Here is an 18,134-nt window from a genome sequence, read left to right on the forward strand (position 1 = left end):
GGGATGTTGAGCTGTGCTGCCAGGGAACAGGGACAGGACAAGGGCAAAGGGCCTCAAGCTGGGCCAGGGGAGGCTCAGCTTGGACAGCAGCAGCAATTTCTGCATGCAAAGGGTGCTCAGGCCTTGGCAGGGGCTGCCCAGGGAGCTTTGCAGTGCCCAGCCCTGCAGGTGTTGCTTTGATTAGAAAACTAAAAATTCTTCTCCAAGAGAAGTTTCTGTGTTGAAAACCAGAAGAAGCTTTAAGGGCTGTTCTGCCGTGCAAGTCCAGAAGAAATCTTTGAGTTTGCACTTTGAAGGTTTTTCTATCTTGCAAATGCAGTTAGGGATAAAAACTCATTAAGGAGGAGGTTTGGGAGCTGAAGGAGCAGCAAATCAAAGCCCATTCATTTCATGGATTTTATCAGTGGGAGTATTTGTAAATATTTTGCTGAAAGTCTCTCTGCTTCGTGCTGTTTCCTGCAGTCAAATGGGGGCATGGGTATGGAATTTATTGCATTCACTGTCTGAAAAAATAAAAAGAAATTAATACAAGTGTAGAGGTCTTGGGAATAGTTTTAATCAAATTGTTTCTCTAAGGAGAAGCCCTATTATAAACTGTATCTACTCAAGCATTTATGGCTAATGCAAATGTCTAAGCCACAGCTGAGATGAAAACTGGACCTTTTGGGGCTCTGCTTTCTGTGCACTGGTTTTTCCTTTTTTTTTTAACCATGGAATTTTGCCCCTGAAGAATAGGATGTGGTGTTTGGAGAGTGACTCAGAAATCTTGGAATTCATCAGGGACCCAAAAAATAAAGTTGGAAAAGAATGGCTCAAAACCTCCCCAGGTGGGAGGTGGTTCATTATCAGGGTGCAGCAGGGCTTGGGTCTCGAAATTTCCTTGGGAGCACGACAAAACCTCAATGGATTTTGCTGGATAATGCACTAAAAGTGACCCAAAATCACTCAGGTTGTGATGAACTGACCCCAAATCCTTGCTCACCTTTGGCCTTCCATGATTTCTCCTCCTCTCACAGCAGCTTCTTCCAGGCCATCTTTCCAAAACCCCACATCCACCAGGACCTTCCCAATCCTCTCAGTGCATGTTTCATGTCCAGCAGCTGAATTTCCTGGTTTGCAGTGCTCCCCATTCCCAATGACTTCGTTTTCCTCTGCAGTTCACAACAGGAATTTGGACATTTTTTTGCTAATCACGTTTTCCCCTTGTCTTGTTTTTTTCCAGCTCTCGTAAATGTGAAACTTTGGGCTATTGATCGGCAATGTTTTCAAACAATAATGATGAGGACTGGCCTCATCAAGCATACTGAGTATATGGAATTTTTGAAAAGGTATGGCACTTGTTTATTTATCCAAAAATCCCATGAAACTGCCGTCCTCTCTTGCCTTTTTTTTTTTTCTTGTGAGTGCAGTATTTGATTTGTTTCCTTCTCATCTCTTTCGGTTTTAATGATTAATATTATTATGATGATGATGATGATTTTTATTTGCTGTTTGCCCATCCTCCTGAGAGGAGGGGGAGCTTTGCTGTGGGGGAGTTTCGTTCCTGTTGTGAGTTATTCATTGGCAAAGAGTCCCAGAGCTGAGGGGTGAGAGACAAGCTTTCATATGAGTCATTCAAAGTGTGTCAGAAAAGACACGTTTTTACAAAAAAACACCCTTTCAAGGGAAAGATCTGGGGTTTAAACAGGTTCAGATCCACTGGGGGTGTGTTCTTGTGCTTCTGGAATTAAAATGGGAGTTTTTGGGAAAGCAGAGCTTTAGGTTGCTGTACAATGCAGGTTGGATGAGTAACATAAACATAAAGACAGAAAAACAAAATTTTCACTCACTCCATTTGATTTTCCCAAAGGTTCCTTCAGAGATTTAAGTTGGAGAGGATCAATAATGAATAATACTGATTATTTGGAGAGCTGGGGTGTTTACATGGAGAAGAGAAGGCTCCAGGAAGAGCTCAGAGCCCTTCCAGGGCCTAAAGGGGCTCCAGGAGAGCTGGAGAGTGACTGGGGACAAGGGATGGAGGGACAGGACACAGGGAATGGCTTCAAAATGACAGAATGGAAATTTAGCTGGGATATTGGGAATGAGGAATTGTTCCCTGGCAGGGTGGGCAGGCCCTGGCACAGGGTGCCCAGAGCAGCTGGGGCTGCCCCTGGATCCCTGGCAGTGCCCAAGGCCAGGCTGGACACTGGGGCTGGGACAGTGGAAGGTGTCCCTGCCATGGCAGGGGGGAAAACAATTTCAGGTTCTTTCCACTCCAAACCATCCCATCATTCTATGAAAAATCACTATATTTTTACATATATTTTTTGCATATATTTTACAGGGGATGGCGCTGGATGGGCTTTGAGGTCCCTTCCCACCCAAACCATTCCATGATTTCATGAAATCCAGTGCCACAGTGTAAGGAACGGATTGTGTTTCGTATCACCAAAATTATCCCAAAGGGAAGGAAATGTCAGGAATTGTAGGGAAGGGGAGGCCCAGGCCACTGTGAGGCTTTCAGCCATCCCAGTGCTACTCAGACATTACTAAGCTGTTACTACACCCACCTTGTCCCAGTTAGTATTGGAGAAGAAAGGGACTCAGGGAGATAATAACAACAATAATATTATTAATAATAAATGTTAATAATGCCATTATTAATAAAAATTTAATTATCTAATTATAAAACTATATAATTTTATATAATTATATTTTAATACTTCTATAATTATTAAATTATATAATTTTATAATTAAATTATAAAATTATTAATAGAATTATTAGTTTATACAAGTAGATATTATTTAAAATGTATATTATATACCATGTATAATAGAAATATACATATAAAATATAACATCTAGATGATTCATAGGATCTTTTAGGTTGGAAAAACCCTCTAAGATCATTGAGTCCAGCCATTCCCCCAGCACTGCCAAGGCCATCTCTGACCATGTCCCCAAGTGCCACAACCACATGGCTTTAAATCCCTGCAGTGATGGGGACTGGGCAGCTGTGACCGCCCTTTCCAGGAGGAATTTTCCCCAAAATCCCATCTAAACCTCCCCCTGAGGCTGTTCCTCTTGCCCTTGTTCCCTGGGAGCAGAGGGTGAGCTCAATGATCTCCAGAGGAACCAGGAAGGTGATCCCATGAGATTGATGCCCTGGGGTGAGGGTGGCTCTAGAACAGGGAATTAATGCAAGTGGGATTTGATCTGGGAGCAGAGTCCTGCCCAAGTCACTCCTTGGCTGATCCCATCCTCTCCTTGTGGGCTGGAATTCCACTGGGATGGAAATACTCCTGGGAAAAGAATGAAACTCAGGTACTTGGTGAGGTCAGGGATTCCCTGGAGAGAGACAGGAGCTCCACGGGGATGTCCCACAGCTGGAAAAGCATGGCTGAGCTTTTTCCAGGTGTCTCTGCTCGTGATTATCAACAACTCAGCTCAGGAGAGGAGACAAAACCTGCTGCTTTGTTTTAGGGGCTTAAAACCCATCCATTCCAGCATTAAAAATCTTTTCAACAAACCTGGGAATGGGTGTGGGATCAGCTCTGGGGTGGGAGCTGCTGGAGCAGGCCCCATGCTCACATTAAGCTTTGAAGCTCTGAGCTTTAATAGAGATTTTCCAGAAGGCTGTCAAGATTAATTTGGATTCAGGTCCTGCAGAGCCTGCCCAGCTTTAATTTTAAAGCAAATGATGTGAGGAGGAAATCAAGGAGTGTCTCCTCACTCCATGGCTGTGCTGCTTGAACACAACCTGTGGCTCATTAGAAAGGCCTAAGGCAATGAAATAAATATTTATTTTATGAAATCTTACAGTTCCAATTTAGGAAGAGTATTTCTTCCATTTGGAGCACTTGTAGGAAGGTCCTTAAAAAATGTTTTTTCCCATTCGGTCTTCCACTTGTGCTCTGGGCATCTTTAGCTGTCTCAAGCTCAGTTTAAATCCCATATGGAACATGAAATACTCATTTTTAGATCGCATTTGCTACATTAAGTGTTCATTTTAAAATCTCATTTGCTACACTAAATGCTCATTTTTAAACATGCTTTCCTTCAAAATGTTTCTAATGAAAACCAGGATAAATCCTGAAAAGACAGAGCTTGTTGATTGTTGACTTTATTCTTTGCTTTTGGGGGATTTGGGAATTTTTTTCTTTTCCTGTATTAATGCATGAATGCAAATACTCTTGTTAAGAAATAAATTGAATAAAACATAAAGGTTTGAATGGTGCCTGCCCACAGAAAAGTCAGTGGGGTTGGACAGGATTTTTTCCTGCTGATATTAATCTAAAAAGTCCCTCTCTAATTGTGCCATTATCACAATAGCAGAATTGTCACCATCTCCAATAACAGATTTTCACATGGGAGCAAAGCACAGCAGAAATTAAACTTCTGGGGGTGAAGTGAGGCTGTTCATTTAGTTATTTTGTTTTAATCTTATTTATCCTGCTGAAAATAACTGCAGCTGGATTTCCAGGGCTCTCTGGGAATATCACCCCAATGGCACCGTGGATTTGCTGGAGTTTTCCCCAACAGGAACATCCCACTGGCACAGGGCAGCTGCTGCTCCTTAGGGCCACCCTTAGGTGTCAATCCTTTGTTCTGAAAGCCAGCAGAAACCATAAAGACAGGAAAAATCCATTTCCTGGCTGAGAAATCCAGGAGTGCCTTGCCAACATGTCCTGGGCTGAAACACTGAATCCCACCTTGCTCCAAGGAGTTGTGCACTAAGAAAAGTTGGGATAACTCCCCTACTGACATAAAGCAACTCTTCTGGAGCAAGGAGCAACTGAATATCCTTTTTCTGAGGAATATAATTTTTCTGAGGAACCAATCCATGCCTCCCTTCCCAAAATCAGCAGATGATCCTTGATGGGATCAAAAGTGGCCCTAATTCTGTGGCAGTGCCTGCTCCAAGGAGGGGCTGGAAAAGGCAGCTGGTTTTTGATCCCTGTGGGTACCTGTGTCTTGGTTTGAAAGACAGGTGTCTGCTGAGGAAGGCAGGAGCCTCTCCTGAAATGGAAAATGCAAACCCCCTCCCTCCAAATTATTGTAATTTTGAAATTAAGGGGCTCTCAGGCAAAGATATGGGAATGGGAATAACAGTTCTTTATTAGGAAAATACAAAATACAAATAAAATAGTACAAAAACAACACTGAGTCAGCCCATGCCCTGTCCCCCTGTGTGTCAGGGGGTGGCACAGCCCCATCCCATGGGGGCTCAGCCCTCCTGCAGTGCCAGCTGTGGCTCTGCTGGAGCAGGGATCCTGCACAAGGGGGGAGTTTTCCTCTGCAGCTCCAGGGCTGCTGGAGATGGGCCTGGGCTCCCTCTGGCAATGCAGGGCAGCAGAAAGCTGCTCCTCTGGCAACGCACTGGGCAAAGGCGCTGGGGTGTCCCAAACCTCAGATTGGATCCAGGTAGGAATGCTTGGCTCCTCCCCTGGGCGGAGCATCTCCCCATGGGATGATGGAATTGGATCAGCCCTGCAGGGACACTCACTGGCCATGGACAGGAGATAATTAATAATTAATGGCCCAGGAACAGCAGAGATCTTATGGAGGTAGGATTGGTTGTGGAAGAGATAAAGAAAACTCTGGTTTTAGAAAGAAAACCTGGTTTTAACAGCTGGCCCATGAACAGAAGATATCCCCCTGGAGTTATGAGGGATGAGTCATGGAAAAGAAAAAGAACTGTCCCCCACTTGGTATTAGAATAGATACTTTTGGTTACATCTTGCATTGCTACTTAAGACAACCTGCAAGATGAATCAGAGCAGTGACTCCCTCGGAAACTCAGATTTTTGGTAGCTCAATATGTGACTCAATCAATGTTAGGTCAAGGTAGATCATAGAGCAACCAGCAGTGAAACGTGAAATGTAATTTAGTGTTGTGGATTTAGTTACTCCTGATGATACAGGGGGAGTTTGTTGAATTCATCTCTAGTTTTCAGCCTAAATTGTGCTTTTTGTGTTAATTGAATATATTTGTCCTTATGCAAGCGCAGTGAGGTCACAGCTGTGCTAAATGCCTCTGTACTTCTCACTGCAGTATTCCCTGTTCCAGGCTTACAATGATTTCTTTCTCAAGCCAGTCCTAAAAATCATTCAATTGAATTAAAATCAGAATATTTCAGTTAAGGAAACAACTATTTGTTAAATTAATTTGTCCAGGGAATAAAAGTTGGGGGGGAGAAACTTGTGCTGTGGCAAGAATTTCCTGCTAAACATAGTAAGATCAGAATGCCTTGAAAGAGTAAATATTGCAATTTTTTTCTTCCCAAAAAGGCTTCATAAATGAAAAAAACTTCCTTCAGTTAAAAGAGGCTGCAGGTTCTGGTCTGTGGTGTAAATTCCAGTTCCTCCAAGGCCCTGGAAGCAGTCAGGAGAGTGTGAGGGATGTTTGGTGTCACCTTGGAGGCAGAGTCGAGCTTTAGGGGTGGATACTGGGGAGAAATTCCCACTTACACAAACACAGCCTTGAATCGCAGGAAGGAAAAAATTCCTTGGGCAGGCAAGGAAAGGATTCTAGGGAGGCTGGATGTGAGAAGCTGCAGAAGGTGGGGACACCCACAGGAGCTCTCTGGACATCTTCGCACCTCCTGGGGTCATCCCTAAAGTGTGAGCCCAGCCTGCCTTCTAGGCTTTGTGAGATTTCAGTCCCCTGCATGGAAAAACAGCTCTGGGAACGGCCCCACCTCTTGTCTGCCTGGTGTGTTGGGTTTTTACCAGGTGATTTGAAATCCAGGCTGTGCTGGGGACATTGAGGACATGGCCAGGGAAGCAGCTGAGCAGGAGGAGTTGGATTTGCTGTTCCATGGAGCAGAACTGAAAGGATGCTCCATGGGATCAAACTGTCCATTCCTGCTGCCCTTTAACAGGAAAAAATGTCTTTCTTGTTTTGTGGAAAAAGCCAGGCTCAGGTTTTTTTTTAAATGCTTTTTTGTGTTGAATTTTTTTGATAGCCACAGTTTAGTCTCTGCAACCCCTTGTGAATGTGGGAATGGGTAGGAGGGGGCTGGGGCAGATACTGCTCACTGAGAGAGGTTAAATATTGACAATACACATTTTAAACTAAGGAAATCCTTATTGGAGGCAATGCACCACAGGGAAAAGGGAGGAGAAAGGAAAAGGTGGCAGAAGGGTCAGAGTCTGGTTGATTCAGGGCATGATGGAAGGGGTGGATTAATTCCTTCAGTTCTGGCATCAGCTGGGTTTGAAATATTGGTTAATACACATTGCAGTAAGTCAATATCTCATTTTAATATTGCTATTTCATAGAATTAAAGGATGGGTGGAGTTGGAAGGGACATTGAAGATCAACAACACATCCCACCCCAGCCATGGCAGGGACACCTTCCACTGTCCCAGGCTGCTCCAGCCTGGCCTTGGGCACTGCCAGGGATCCAGGGGCAGCCCCAGCTGCTCTGGGCACCCTGTGCCAGGGCCTGCCCACCCTGCCAGGGAACAATTCCTCCCTCACACTCAATCCAAGCCCCCCTCTTTGCACAGAGCTGTTCCTTGGTACAGTGGAGGGACAGCCCTGGTGTGACCCCATGGGAATAAGTCCTGGTTCCCTGAGGATTTTGCAGTGTTTACCCTGATTTTTCAGGTTTTGTTCTTTGGTTGTTTTTTTTTTTTTTTTCCTCTTTCATTCACCTCAGAGTTTACTTGATGAGATAAACTCTAATTTACTGACAAGATTGCTGTGCTCTGTGAGATCCTGTCTTTACATTTCCAAAGAGAACAAAACCTCAATGTCCTTTTCCCCTTTTTGATTCTGTCAGTGAGGAAAAAACACCCTCAGAGACCCACTTGTGATCTCCAGAGGCACAAGGCCTGGTTTAGGTTTAACTTGCTGCCTTCTATTTATAGATTATTCTATTGTTGTGCTTCTACTGAGAATTTGAAAATATGATGCCAGGAATTAAATCTTGGCCTTTTTCCTCTGGTTTTTATCCTTTAAAAAGAATGGTGTTTATTTTTACTTGGTATTTTTGTTTTCCAAATACCTCTTTTTTTCTTTTTGGTTTTTTTTTTTGGTTTTTTTTTTTTTTTTTTTTTTGAAGGATGAGTGCTGCCTTTTTTGATTTTTTTTTCCATCAGTTATTCATTTTGCCCACAATGAGAATCATGTTTTACTTTTCAGCACCTGAAGAGTGGGTTTTCAGGTACAGATGGATCAACAGGGTGAAATCACTGGTAAAACAAATGTTCTGTGGTTTTCTCCTGATGCAAACAGGCCCAGAATCCAACCCTCAGTGGTGCTACAGAGCCTTCCAGGGTGGTTCCATCCCACATCCTGCCTGTTCAGGGAAAGAAAACTCCTTTTGTCAGGAATTTTACATCAGGTCGGGCCCAATCCTGGCTCTTGGCCCAGGAATTCTGAGCTCCAGGGCAAAGCAGGCTATGACAGGACTTCAAATCCTTCAGATTGTGTTTTCTGCAGCTCCAGCTCTTCACAGCTCAGTGCAGAACATTAGGCACAACTGGAGATTTATTGAGATGTTAGGGTTTGTTTGAAGTCACTCATCCTTTCCAAATTATCATTTGGGATTGAAATATTGATGGCTGTGCATAGCAAAGGGATTGTTTTGTGTTGCTTACTAAAATGTGGAGAAGAGTGGAGTGATGGGAGGGATTGGAGTGAAAGGTTGGGGCTTTTTGCTGCCAGTAATAAAGTAGATGCAATTATTAACTATTTTGATCACATTCTAGAGTGACTTGAAACACAGAGCTCTGAAAGGTGGTGGGATGTCTGAGTGGGGATGTGCAGCTACACCCTGCATGGCTTCCTTGAGGTTTCCCTCAGGAGGGGATGCCTTGAGAGGCTGCCCTAGAACAGAGGCCAGACAGGGTTAAAGAATAAAGCAGGGATTTATTAAAAGGATCTCCTGCATGGATCCACCTTGGGCAGCACAAGAGCCCAGCCAGGGCTGCACCCAAGGTGAACCAAAATGGGCACAAAATGGACACCTGGTCACAGGGTCTGTCACTTTTATCAGTTCTGCTCCATTTGCATATTGGAGTTCATTGTCCAATTCCAGCTTCAGGTTATGGAGTCCAATCCTTGTTTTTCTCTCTCCAGCCCATGTTGTTTGTGCTCTTGGGGCTGAGATTTGGATCATTTGTCCTTGGTCCCCAGCTGGAGCAGGAATTGTTTTGTCTCCCTGCTCTGTTCACAGAGCTCACCATCCCTCAACGTGAAGCTCAGACCCACACACTAAAGCAGCACAGAATCTGAAAAATATAAAAGCTAAAACCTGAGGCAACATTGCCCCAAAATAGTGGGGCAAGACTTGTTTGGGTGTTATTTTGCTGAGAATCTCTGGAGCTGTGACCTGTCAGCTCTAGGAAATGCTCAGGGCAGCTGTTCACTCCCTTGCTGGGGCAGAGGAGAGAGGAGCAGCCATGCTTGGTATTTAAATATTAAAAATGATGAGTTGTGGTGAATTGTAAAGGATGAGACATCTGGAGGTAGAATACAACAGGTTTTACCCCTTAATTTATAAACTAATCCTGAACTGTTGGAAGATATCAAGTGGTTTGATGTTCATCCCTGTCCCTCTCTGGTGTGACTGCAGATGTGCCCAGATTGTTGTGCTCCCCTTGTGCCCCACATTGAGAGTCCCTCAGGATGTCACCAGGGTGCCTGAAGAGTTGAAGGACCTTCAGCTCCTGCTCAGTGATCAGTATTGGATTATTCATCAATGGATTGGAAATCAAGGCAAAAGCATAAACACAGGTTTAGGACTTATTGCACCTGAGTCCCTCAGCCTCAGCAAAGGATGCTCACCTTAAGCAGGATCAGTATGATTTGGGTCTCTTCCTTAACCTTCTTTTTGAAGTTTCCCCTGACCCATTAAACTCCCCTTCCTCTGGCCTCCAGAGGTGTTTTGGGAGCCCTTGGACAGCGTGCAGCCATTTGATAATCACAGATATTTCAGAGCTCATCCTGACACTTCTCATAAAAAGCCATTTATTTCCCTATCCAGCCTGTTATCACTCAGACAGTGCCCATTCTTGTGTCCATTTTCCTGCTCAGATAACAAATATCCCTCCCAAAGCAGCTGACAGCCTGCTCTCCTCACAGGAGAAGGATTTCAGCAGGGCCAGGAGTCTGCTTGGAAATATTTTGCTTTTTTGATCAGGCCAAGTAAGGAACTCTTCATACAGGGGCAGAAATGCAGCTGGAGGCTTCCAAACTCTGTTTCCTTTTTCCTGGCTCATAACCACATCAGCTCCTGTGTGATAAGAGGATTATTGTCTTTATCATTAGGATTATTTTTCAAATGAAGGAGGAACCTGAGCATCTCTTGACAGGTTAGAGGGTGAAGTTTAGCTTCTCTGTTGTGTTTTTTTATCTCTTCTAAGAAGAAATGCCTGAATTTCCCTGCAGTGTCCTGGATTGCATCTGATTAGCCATGGAAGTCCATGGGAGGAGAAGTGCTCCTGTGGGAATGTTGGGTCTGCCAGGGTCAGAGACGCCTTTGGGTGGTGTTTTCTGGGATTTCTTCTCCTTGCAAAACTGTTCCCTGTCTTGGGTTTATGATGGAAAACCAGCTAGAAGGTCTCTGGTATAATATTTTAGAGAATTCCAAAGGAAACTGGGCTAAAATATGTTAAAATCCATGGAATCTTAGGCAGAGAAAGTCAAGGAAAAAAGGGCCTTTTTCTGCACAGCTGGTGGAAAAGTTTGAGCACAGCCTAATTATGAGGAGGATGTCTCAGGCTTCATGTTTGAAAACTCTGTCTCTAAACTGCCTTTGGAGCCTAATGAAAACTGGAGCCTGCCTGCAAATCCACAATGCCAAGCAAAGCCTTCTGGAGGAGCATTAATTTGATGGAAAATGCAGCTTTGGGGCTGAATAAATCATCGACAGGCTGCTTCAGAAATGAACAATTTCATCTCTCTGGGTGCTGGATTCCTCCCAGGATGAAGAGGCTCTGAGGAAGAGGGCAGAGCTGAGGGTGGGGCTGGTTTGGGGTCAGACAGGCTGGGGGCACTGTTGCCTGAGGATGGATGATGGATGGGTGATTAAATGGGCTGGAATTTGGCAGGGCTGGCAGGCCTGGAGAGAGGTAATTAATGGCTTGGATGTTTAATTGGTGCCAGGGAAAGGCAGAGGGTGGTGGGGTTGATGTGAGGCAGATGCTCCACATCTCCTCTCACACTGCTCAAGGCCACACCTTGAGGGCTCTGTCCAGTTCTGGGCCCCCCCCAGCTCCCTCCTGGGGCTCCAGCCCCTTCCCCAGCTCTGCTCCCTTCCCTGACAGCCTTTTGTCATGAGGAACCCAAAATTAAACTTCCAAGGGCTGCACTTGAGGACCTCATGGTGCTGACAGGGCTCATGGTGAATGTTTAATGTTTGATGAGTTTGTCCCTTCTAGCTGATCTCTGAATTCCTGCCCATGATGACAGCATTCCCAAAGTCTCCAAGCCTCAGGTTGGAGTGGAGGTAGAGAAAACCTCAGATCCCAGCAGGAATTGCAGTGTCCATCAATACTTAGTAGGTAACTTGGAGTTCCTCCTATTTTAATGAAGGATTCATTGAAGTTTCAATTTGCTGTGGAGTTCTTTAGGATTTCCTAAGTGGGTTTTTAGTACCAAGACCCAGCATTTTGCTGTGAAGCTCTTTAGGGTTTCCTAAGTGGGTTTTTAGTACCAAGACCCAGCATTTTGCACATCCAGGACTTCAGCCCTGTTGGGAAGAGCCTCTGCCACGGCTGCTTTCTCCTGGCACCAATTCCCAGAGAGTTCAGTAATGTGGTGGTGGATAAAGACACGCTTTGGGTTCTGTTAGAAAGGGGGAATTAGAAACACAGCTCTGAAATGAATTCCCTGGCCTGAAACATGGGTGGAAATTCAATTGCCATGGCTGGAGGAGAGGGGAAACCTTGAGATAACTGGAATTGTGCCTACAGAGTAATGGAGTGCTTGGGTGATGGCAGTTCTTTTAAGAAATAAGTGACCGTGTATGGTGGTGTTTGTGAGTCCCAGAACAAGGGAAGAGATGAGAATCTTGACTCCATGTTTCAGAAAAGCTGATTTATTATTTTATGATATTACATTATATTATATTAAAAGAAAATGCTATACTAAAACTATACTAAAGAAAGAGAAAGGATTTCATCAGAAGGCTAAAAAGAAAGATAATAAAATCTTGTGACAGACTCAGAGTCTGACACAGCTGGACTGGGATTGGTCACCAAGTAAAAACAATTCACATGGAACCAATCAAAGATGCACCTGTTGGTAAACCATCTCCAGCCCACATTCCACAGCCATCAGATAGTTTTTGTTTACATTTCGTTTCTGAATCCTTCAATGAAGGATTCATTGAAGTTTCAATTTGCTGTGAAGCTCTTTAGGGTTTCCTAAGTGGGTTTTTAGTACCAAGACCCAGCATTTTGCACATCCAGGACTTCAGCCCTGTTGGGAAGAGCCTCTGCCATGGCTTCTTTCTCCTGGCACCAATTCCCAGAGAGTTCAGTAATGTGGTGATGGATAAAGACTCGCTTTGAGTTCTGTTGGAAAGGGGGATTTAGAAACACAGCTCGGAAATGAATTCCCTGGCCTGAAACACGAGTGGAAGTTCAATTGCCATGGCTGGGGAAGAGGGGAAAACTCGGGATAACTGGAATTGTGCCCACAGTGCTTGGAGTAATGGAGTGCTTGGGTGGTGGCAGTTCTTTTAGGGATAACAGAAATTCACTAGCCATGGCCACCTTCCTGTCATGGGCCAGTAAAAAACAAGCATGGCAAAAGCCAAGGCAAGGTGTTAGTCCTCCACATGGTCTAATTGGTTGTAACTGGCTGGAAATCAGAAAGCTCCAGTGCAGATTTGATGTTGTCACTTAACCCCACGTCTTCCTAATCTAAGTGGATTTTTCTCCCTACTGGAAAAGGCTGGGGACGTAATTTTTTTTTTAATTTTATTTTTTTAATTTTTATATTCTTGTGACAAAGCATCATGAAAAAATGCATTTCAATAAGAACAAAAATTTAATCAGGAGTCTGGTGAGCTGTCACTTTAGTTAACTCTTAACCAACACAGAGCCCTTGAGATGTGTGTTGGGATGAGCTTGGTGTGATCCTGGTGCCAATTGGAATCCTTTGGGAAGGGAGACGTGGCCAAGTTTGTTCAGGCAAAACCAAAATAGCACAGGCTGGCTCTGAGGAGCTTTGAAATAAAGGGAATTATTACTTCCCCTGCAGAGGGAGTGTAAAATGAATGAGTTCATCCAGACCCTTCTGACAGAGGGATTTAAATGTTAGTGATCTGAGTGAAACAGTTGCTGAGTGCAGCCAAATCATATCCTGTATACAAAAACCAAAAAAAACTCCAAAAACAAAACAAAAAAAAAAAAAAAAAAAAGAAAAGAAAAACAAAAAACCCAAATCAAGAGGAAAAATAGGGACAATCTTTGGATCCACCTTGTTGTAGCACTGTAGGGCTCGGGGGCACATCTGCTCTGTGAAGTGTGTGAGAGTCTGAAGGCCAAGCTAAGTAAAGATCTGGGCACAATTCCAAACTAAAAGCTCATTAACTCCAGCTCTGTGTTGCTTTGACCTCTGGGATGTGCATGAGGACACCCCTGGATGCTCCTTGGCGGGGAATTGGGAGCTAATTTTGGCCTTGACATTACAGAATGATGCTGCTGGAGATGAAGCCCTGGCTCAGGAAAAGCCCCTGCTTTGCTGTTTGGGTGCAATATGAGGTGTGAGGGAAATATTGTGGCAATATTTCCTTCCATTCATGGGATAACAGCCATGATTCATGAGGAAATGGGATAATTCCTGTGTTTAGGTTGTGTTTAGGTCTCTGCAGAACTGGAGGCTGGAGGATGTATAAATATGGGATTAATGTAGTGAGTTGGTGTCTGTACAATTTATATCCTGTGTGTTGCTGCCTTGGAATTATTTGTTTCACATGCCTGCAGCTTGGTGAGCACATCAATTGCTAATCTGACAGGTAAAGCAAGAAATTTGGCTTAAATGAGTATTTAAAATGATTCCTAAGGTGGTTTAGGGAGCTTTTCCTCTTTTTTTGCTCAGAGTGGCAGGTTCTTTCCTGGAGAAAGCCTCTACAACCTCTGTAACTACTGGTGGAGTAAAGGGAGGGTGTCAGATCATTCCTTACTGAGTTGTTTCCCTCTCAGAGTTGAATTATCCCTGCTTTTAGCTATCTGCTCTCTCTTAATCTCCCTGGGGTTATCTCTGTGTGGTGTCAGAGTCCCACCCAGGTGGGTGAGAGCAGTGAGGACGTGGTGGATGTGTTTTTAGAGGATGATGGATGGTGCTGGCTCCTCCAGCTTGTCCTCCTCCCTGGCCAGCTGCTGGGGTGGCTTTTGCATCCCTCTGTGGTTCACATCATTCCCAATATTCCACCTGTCCTCTGGAATTTGGGACAAGGTGAGCAGTAAGTCAAGGTGATGGGCTTTATTCTCCTCCTTAAATATCCCAGGGCATGAAATTGGATTTGGATTTTAAGAGGTGAAAACCCCCCAGTTTGCAGTTTGTTCTGGCATGAAGCAGTAACCTTTACCAGGAAGAAACTCCATGGAGAATGCAATAAAAGTGGGATTTACATCTGTTTCATCCAAAAGCTGTCATTTCCAAACCAAAACCAACCCATATTTGAATTAAAGCTCATCAAGAGCTGCTCAGGAAAGCCAGGAATATTTGTTTCAATATTTGTTACAACAGAGTCAAGCAGTTTTGACCATTCCAAAACTTAGGTGCTCCCACAGTTTGCCAGGTGGATTTGTTTGGAACATGTACAAATTGGGTAAATTCTTGTTTCTGTGCTTGAAGATTAGAAATGATTCTGTATGTGCACATCTCCAATCATCTGTCCTGAGTGAAGTTCACATCCTTTACCTGGTAATTGTTGTGTTTTGTCTCAGCAGAGCCCAGGAAAGATGAGGCACAAAGCCTTTAATGTGATTACAGAGAGCTGTTAAACGTGCATCTCATTATGTGGAGTGTCTGGAGGCCTGGCAGGCTGCCTTCCCCACACAAGCAGTGCTCTCCCCTCATGAAGATACAGAAATATTGATCTAAAGATAGGCAATAATTAGCACAGAAGAAGATGTTACAGGAAATAGCCCCTGGCACTGTCAATAGAGGATCTTGTTCAGAAGTTGTTGTTGAGCATGAAATCACTGCTGAGTAATATGAACTGATTTGATCACTAAATGCCCACAGATTATAAATTTGGTAAATTGATTATTTATCTTTTATCTTTATTTATTAATTATCTTTTGTGCCCCTAACTCCCAGCGGCTCTCACTGTGTCACAGAAAATTCTCAGTGATGGGAGCCTGGGGTAGGAGTTTGGTTCAGGAGCTGAGCAGGACCAGGGAAAGGCTTTTAACCATTGGCATCTTCCCCTTTATGGAGTGGGAAGAGTTAAATTTGTGTTGATTTGAGGAAAACAGAGAATAGGGCTCCTCTTTGGGAGCTCAACTGAACTCAGACTGGGAGGAACTGCAGGGACCTGCACCGAAGTGGAGAGCAATGGAGCTCTGCCCTTTTTTCCACTTCTTTTGAGCCAAAAATTAGGGATTCTTGTCTGGGAGTTCAAAATCCAGTTCTTTTCTCACTCTTGGGCTGCCCTGAACGTGCTGCTCAGGGTGGAATGGCTGGAATCCCTGGAAATGCTCAAGACCAGGCTGGAAAGGGCTTGGAGCAGCCTGGGACAGTGGAAGGTGTCCCTGCCATGGCAGGGGTGGCACTGGGTGGGCTTTAAGGTCCTTCCCAACCTAAACCATTCCATGCATTTCTGATTCCATGACCAAGGCTGCACCCCAGGGCTGTGGTAACCAAAGTCAGTCAATTCTGAGGTGGGAAGAGAAAGAATTTGTAATAGCCCCCTCCTATGAAAAATTAATCTGTGTGAGCAAAAAGATGGGGTTTAATTTCTGCATCTGGACTCAATTTGGAGACTCCTCCTGGGAATCTGGAGAGGAGTTAATGACTCACAATGTGCTTAATTACCTGTAAATTACTTTGTGCTGAGCAGACAGAAAGTAAGAGTTGGGCAGAGTGCAATGAAAGTTCTTTAGCCAAGACAAAAATGAAAGAGGAGGAAAGAAGCACTGTGGTACCACAGGTGTCAATGACAAGTCCAGAAAAAAAGTGGATTTGTATAGAATCATAGAATCCCAGAAAGAATTTATTTGGAAGGGCCTTAAATCCCATCCAGTGCCACCCCTGCCATGGCAGGGACACCTCCCACTGTCCCAGGCTGCTCCAGCCTGGCCTTGGGCACTGCCAGGGATCCAGGGGCAGCCCCAGCTGCTCTGGGCACCCTGTGCCAGGGCCTGCCCACCCTGCCAGGGAACAATTCCTAATTCCCAATATCCCATCCAGCCCTGCCCTCTGGCACTGGGAAGCCTTTAGAAGGTCAAGGACAAGGGCAGCACCTCCCTGGGCTGGGCTTTCCAAGGACACCTGTGTGCATGGTGAAATCAGGGCCATAAATAAGTGTGGAAGTTCTGTCCTGAGTGGAAAGAGATTTAAAACACTCATAAATGCTCATGAGAAAAGGAGTCACATAATGTGGCTGCCTGGGTAGGATCACCACTAATGGAATGGTGGTTTTGGTTTGTTTTTATTTCAGGGAGTTAATTCTGCTTTCACACTGGAGCCACACTGTTGTTAATACTGGTACAAATCCCATTTTTGAAGCAAGCCTTAGTCATGCTACTAATGGGAGCATTTTCTCTTCAGCACCTTTAAAAGTTCTCTAAATGGTGCCATTTGTGCTCTGATATCTTAATGTTTTTATGTCCAGGCAGAGACGGGTCTGGTTTTCCTGCACCGAGTCCATTTGCACATCATAATGATCATTTTATGCATTTGTCCTCTCCTTGCATGGGATGAATTTTTAATGTGCAGGCAGAAGGTGACATTTTTATTGCTTTTACGGGCATCAGGAATGCATTTTAAATTCAATTATGTACTGTCTCTGGAAATACCACACAAGTGACTTGCCAATAAATACATCTCGTGGATTACTGGAAACTAACAGGGACAGTAATCACTGGAGTAACTTCACTGGGCCAATTTTTGTCACTCCAAAAAAATACAGGTTAATGCATATTAGGAGGAATAATTCAAGCTTCATATAGACACTGATAAACCAGCATAATTATTTCTGGAAGGAGATGAAAAGAGTTTGTGCAGCTCAATGGAGACAAACTCACTGGGTGCCCCAGTAGCTCGATATGCAATTAGAAATCAGTGTTTTAAAGGGTAGGGGAAGTCAGAAAAGGGCATTCCATGCACTGAACACCAGCTCAAAGAACTCACAGGATTTGTGCTCTGGAATTGAGCTGAAGGTGAAGTGGCTGAAGTGTCCTCAGAGGGATGGTAAAAAATCCTGAAGTTGTTAATAATTGAGCAAATTCCAGCTGACCTGCCGTGAATCACTGTTCTGTTAAGCTGCTGACAAGGAGGGGGAGCAGAACCAGCTGGCCAGAGCACACCAGGAATCAATCAGAATCTGGTTTAACAAGAAAATCCAAACCACTGGAAAACTGGGAAGATAAAACTCAGAGCAAATTGGGATCTGTGGGTGCAGGCACACACATGTGTGGGCATGGGATTTGTAATGCTTTGTGGGGAGATAAAAGGTGGTGAAAATAAAACAATGTCACTTGAAACAAGTAATTAGAGTGTAAGTCCTTATCCAGAGGAGGTAAATGCAGGAGGAATCAGCATTTGCTTCCAGGGCATGGAATAACAGAGTTGTTCATATTTGCAGGGATCATCTGCTCCAAAACCTCCTTTAAAACAGTTGAGCTTGAGTTGATCCCACCACCACCCCAGGGAAATCTGGAGGGAGCAGATGCCCTGTCCAACACAGCCTCTATTCCTCTGCAGCTCTAGGATGGGAGATGTCAGCAGCTCCTGGATCCTCTGAGGAAACCAGGATTGCAATGTGGATTTTTCTGTCCAGGATAATGGGATTTACCCTTCCGAACACCACCAGGGATCCAGGACCTTGTGTTCCCCTGTGTTCCAGGTTAAACTGATGTTTCAGTAAATCCCAATCCTTCTCAAAGTGTTCCCAGCACTGTCTCCATGAGGTTCCAGATCTAAGGGACAATGGATAAGGGACAATGTCCCTGAGCCTGTCA

The 18,134-nt window shown here is 44.4% G+C and overlaps 1 protein-coding gene across 2 annotated transcripts in view; it reads left to right on the forward strand.

Annotated features, from left to right (window-relative positions):
* PRKG1 (protein kinase cGMP-dependent 1) overlaps positions 1-18,134 on the forward strand; it is a 381,904-nt gene that overhangs the window by 237,197 nt on the left and 126,573 nt on the right. For both annotated transcript variants that reach the window (XM_066554198.1, XM_066554197.1), the window contains exon 4: positions 1,223-1,328. In XM_066554198.1, coding sequence (XP_066410295.1) covers positions 1,223-1,328 — 106 coding nt within the window. The remainder of the gene's footprint in view (positions 1-1,222; positions 1,329-18,134) is intronic.

Source organism: Molothrus aeneus, chromosome 8, assembly GCF_037042795.1.
Source record: "Molothrus aeneus isolate 106 chromosome 8, BPBGC_Maene_1.0, whole genome shotgun sequence".
In the NCBI taxonomy this organism is placed as follows: domain Eukaryota; kingdom Metazoa; phylum Chordata; class Aves; order Passeriformes; family Icteridae; genus Molothrus; species Molothrus aeneus.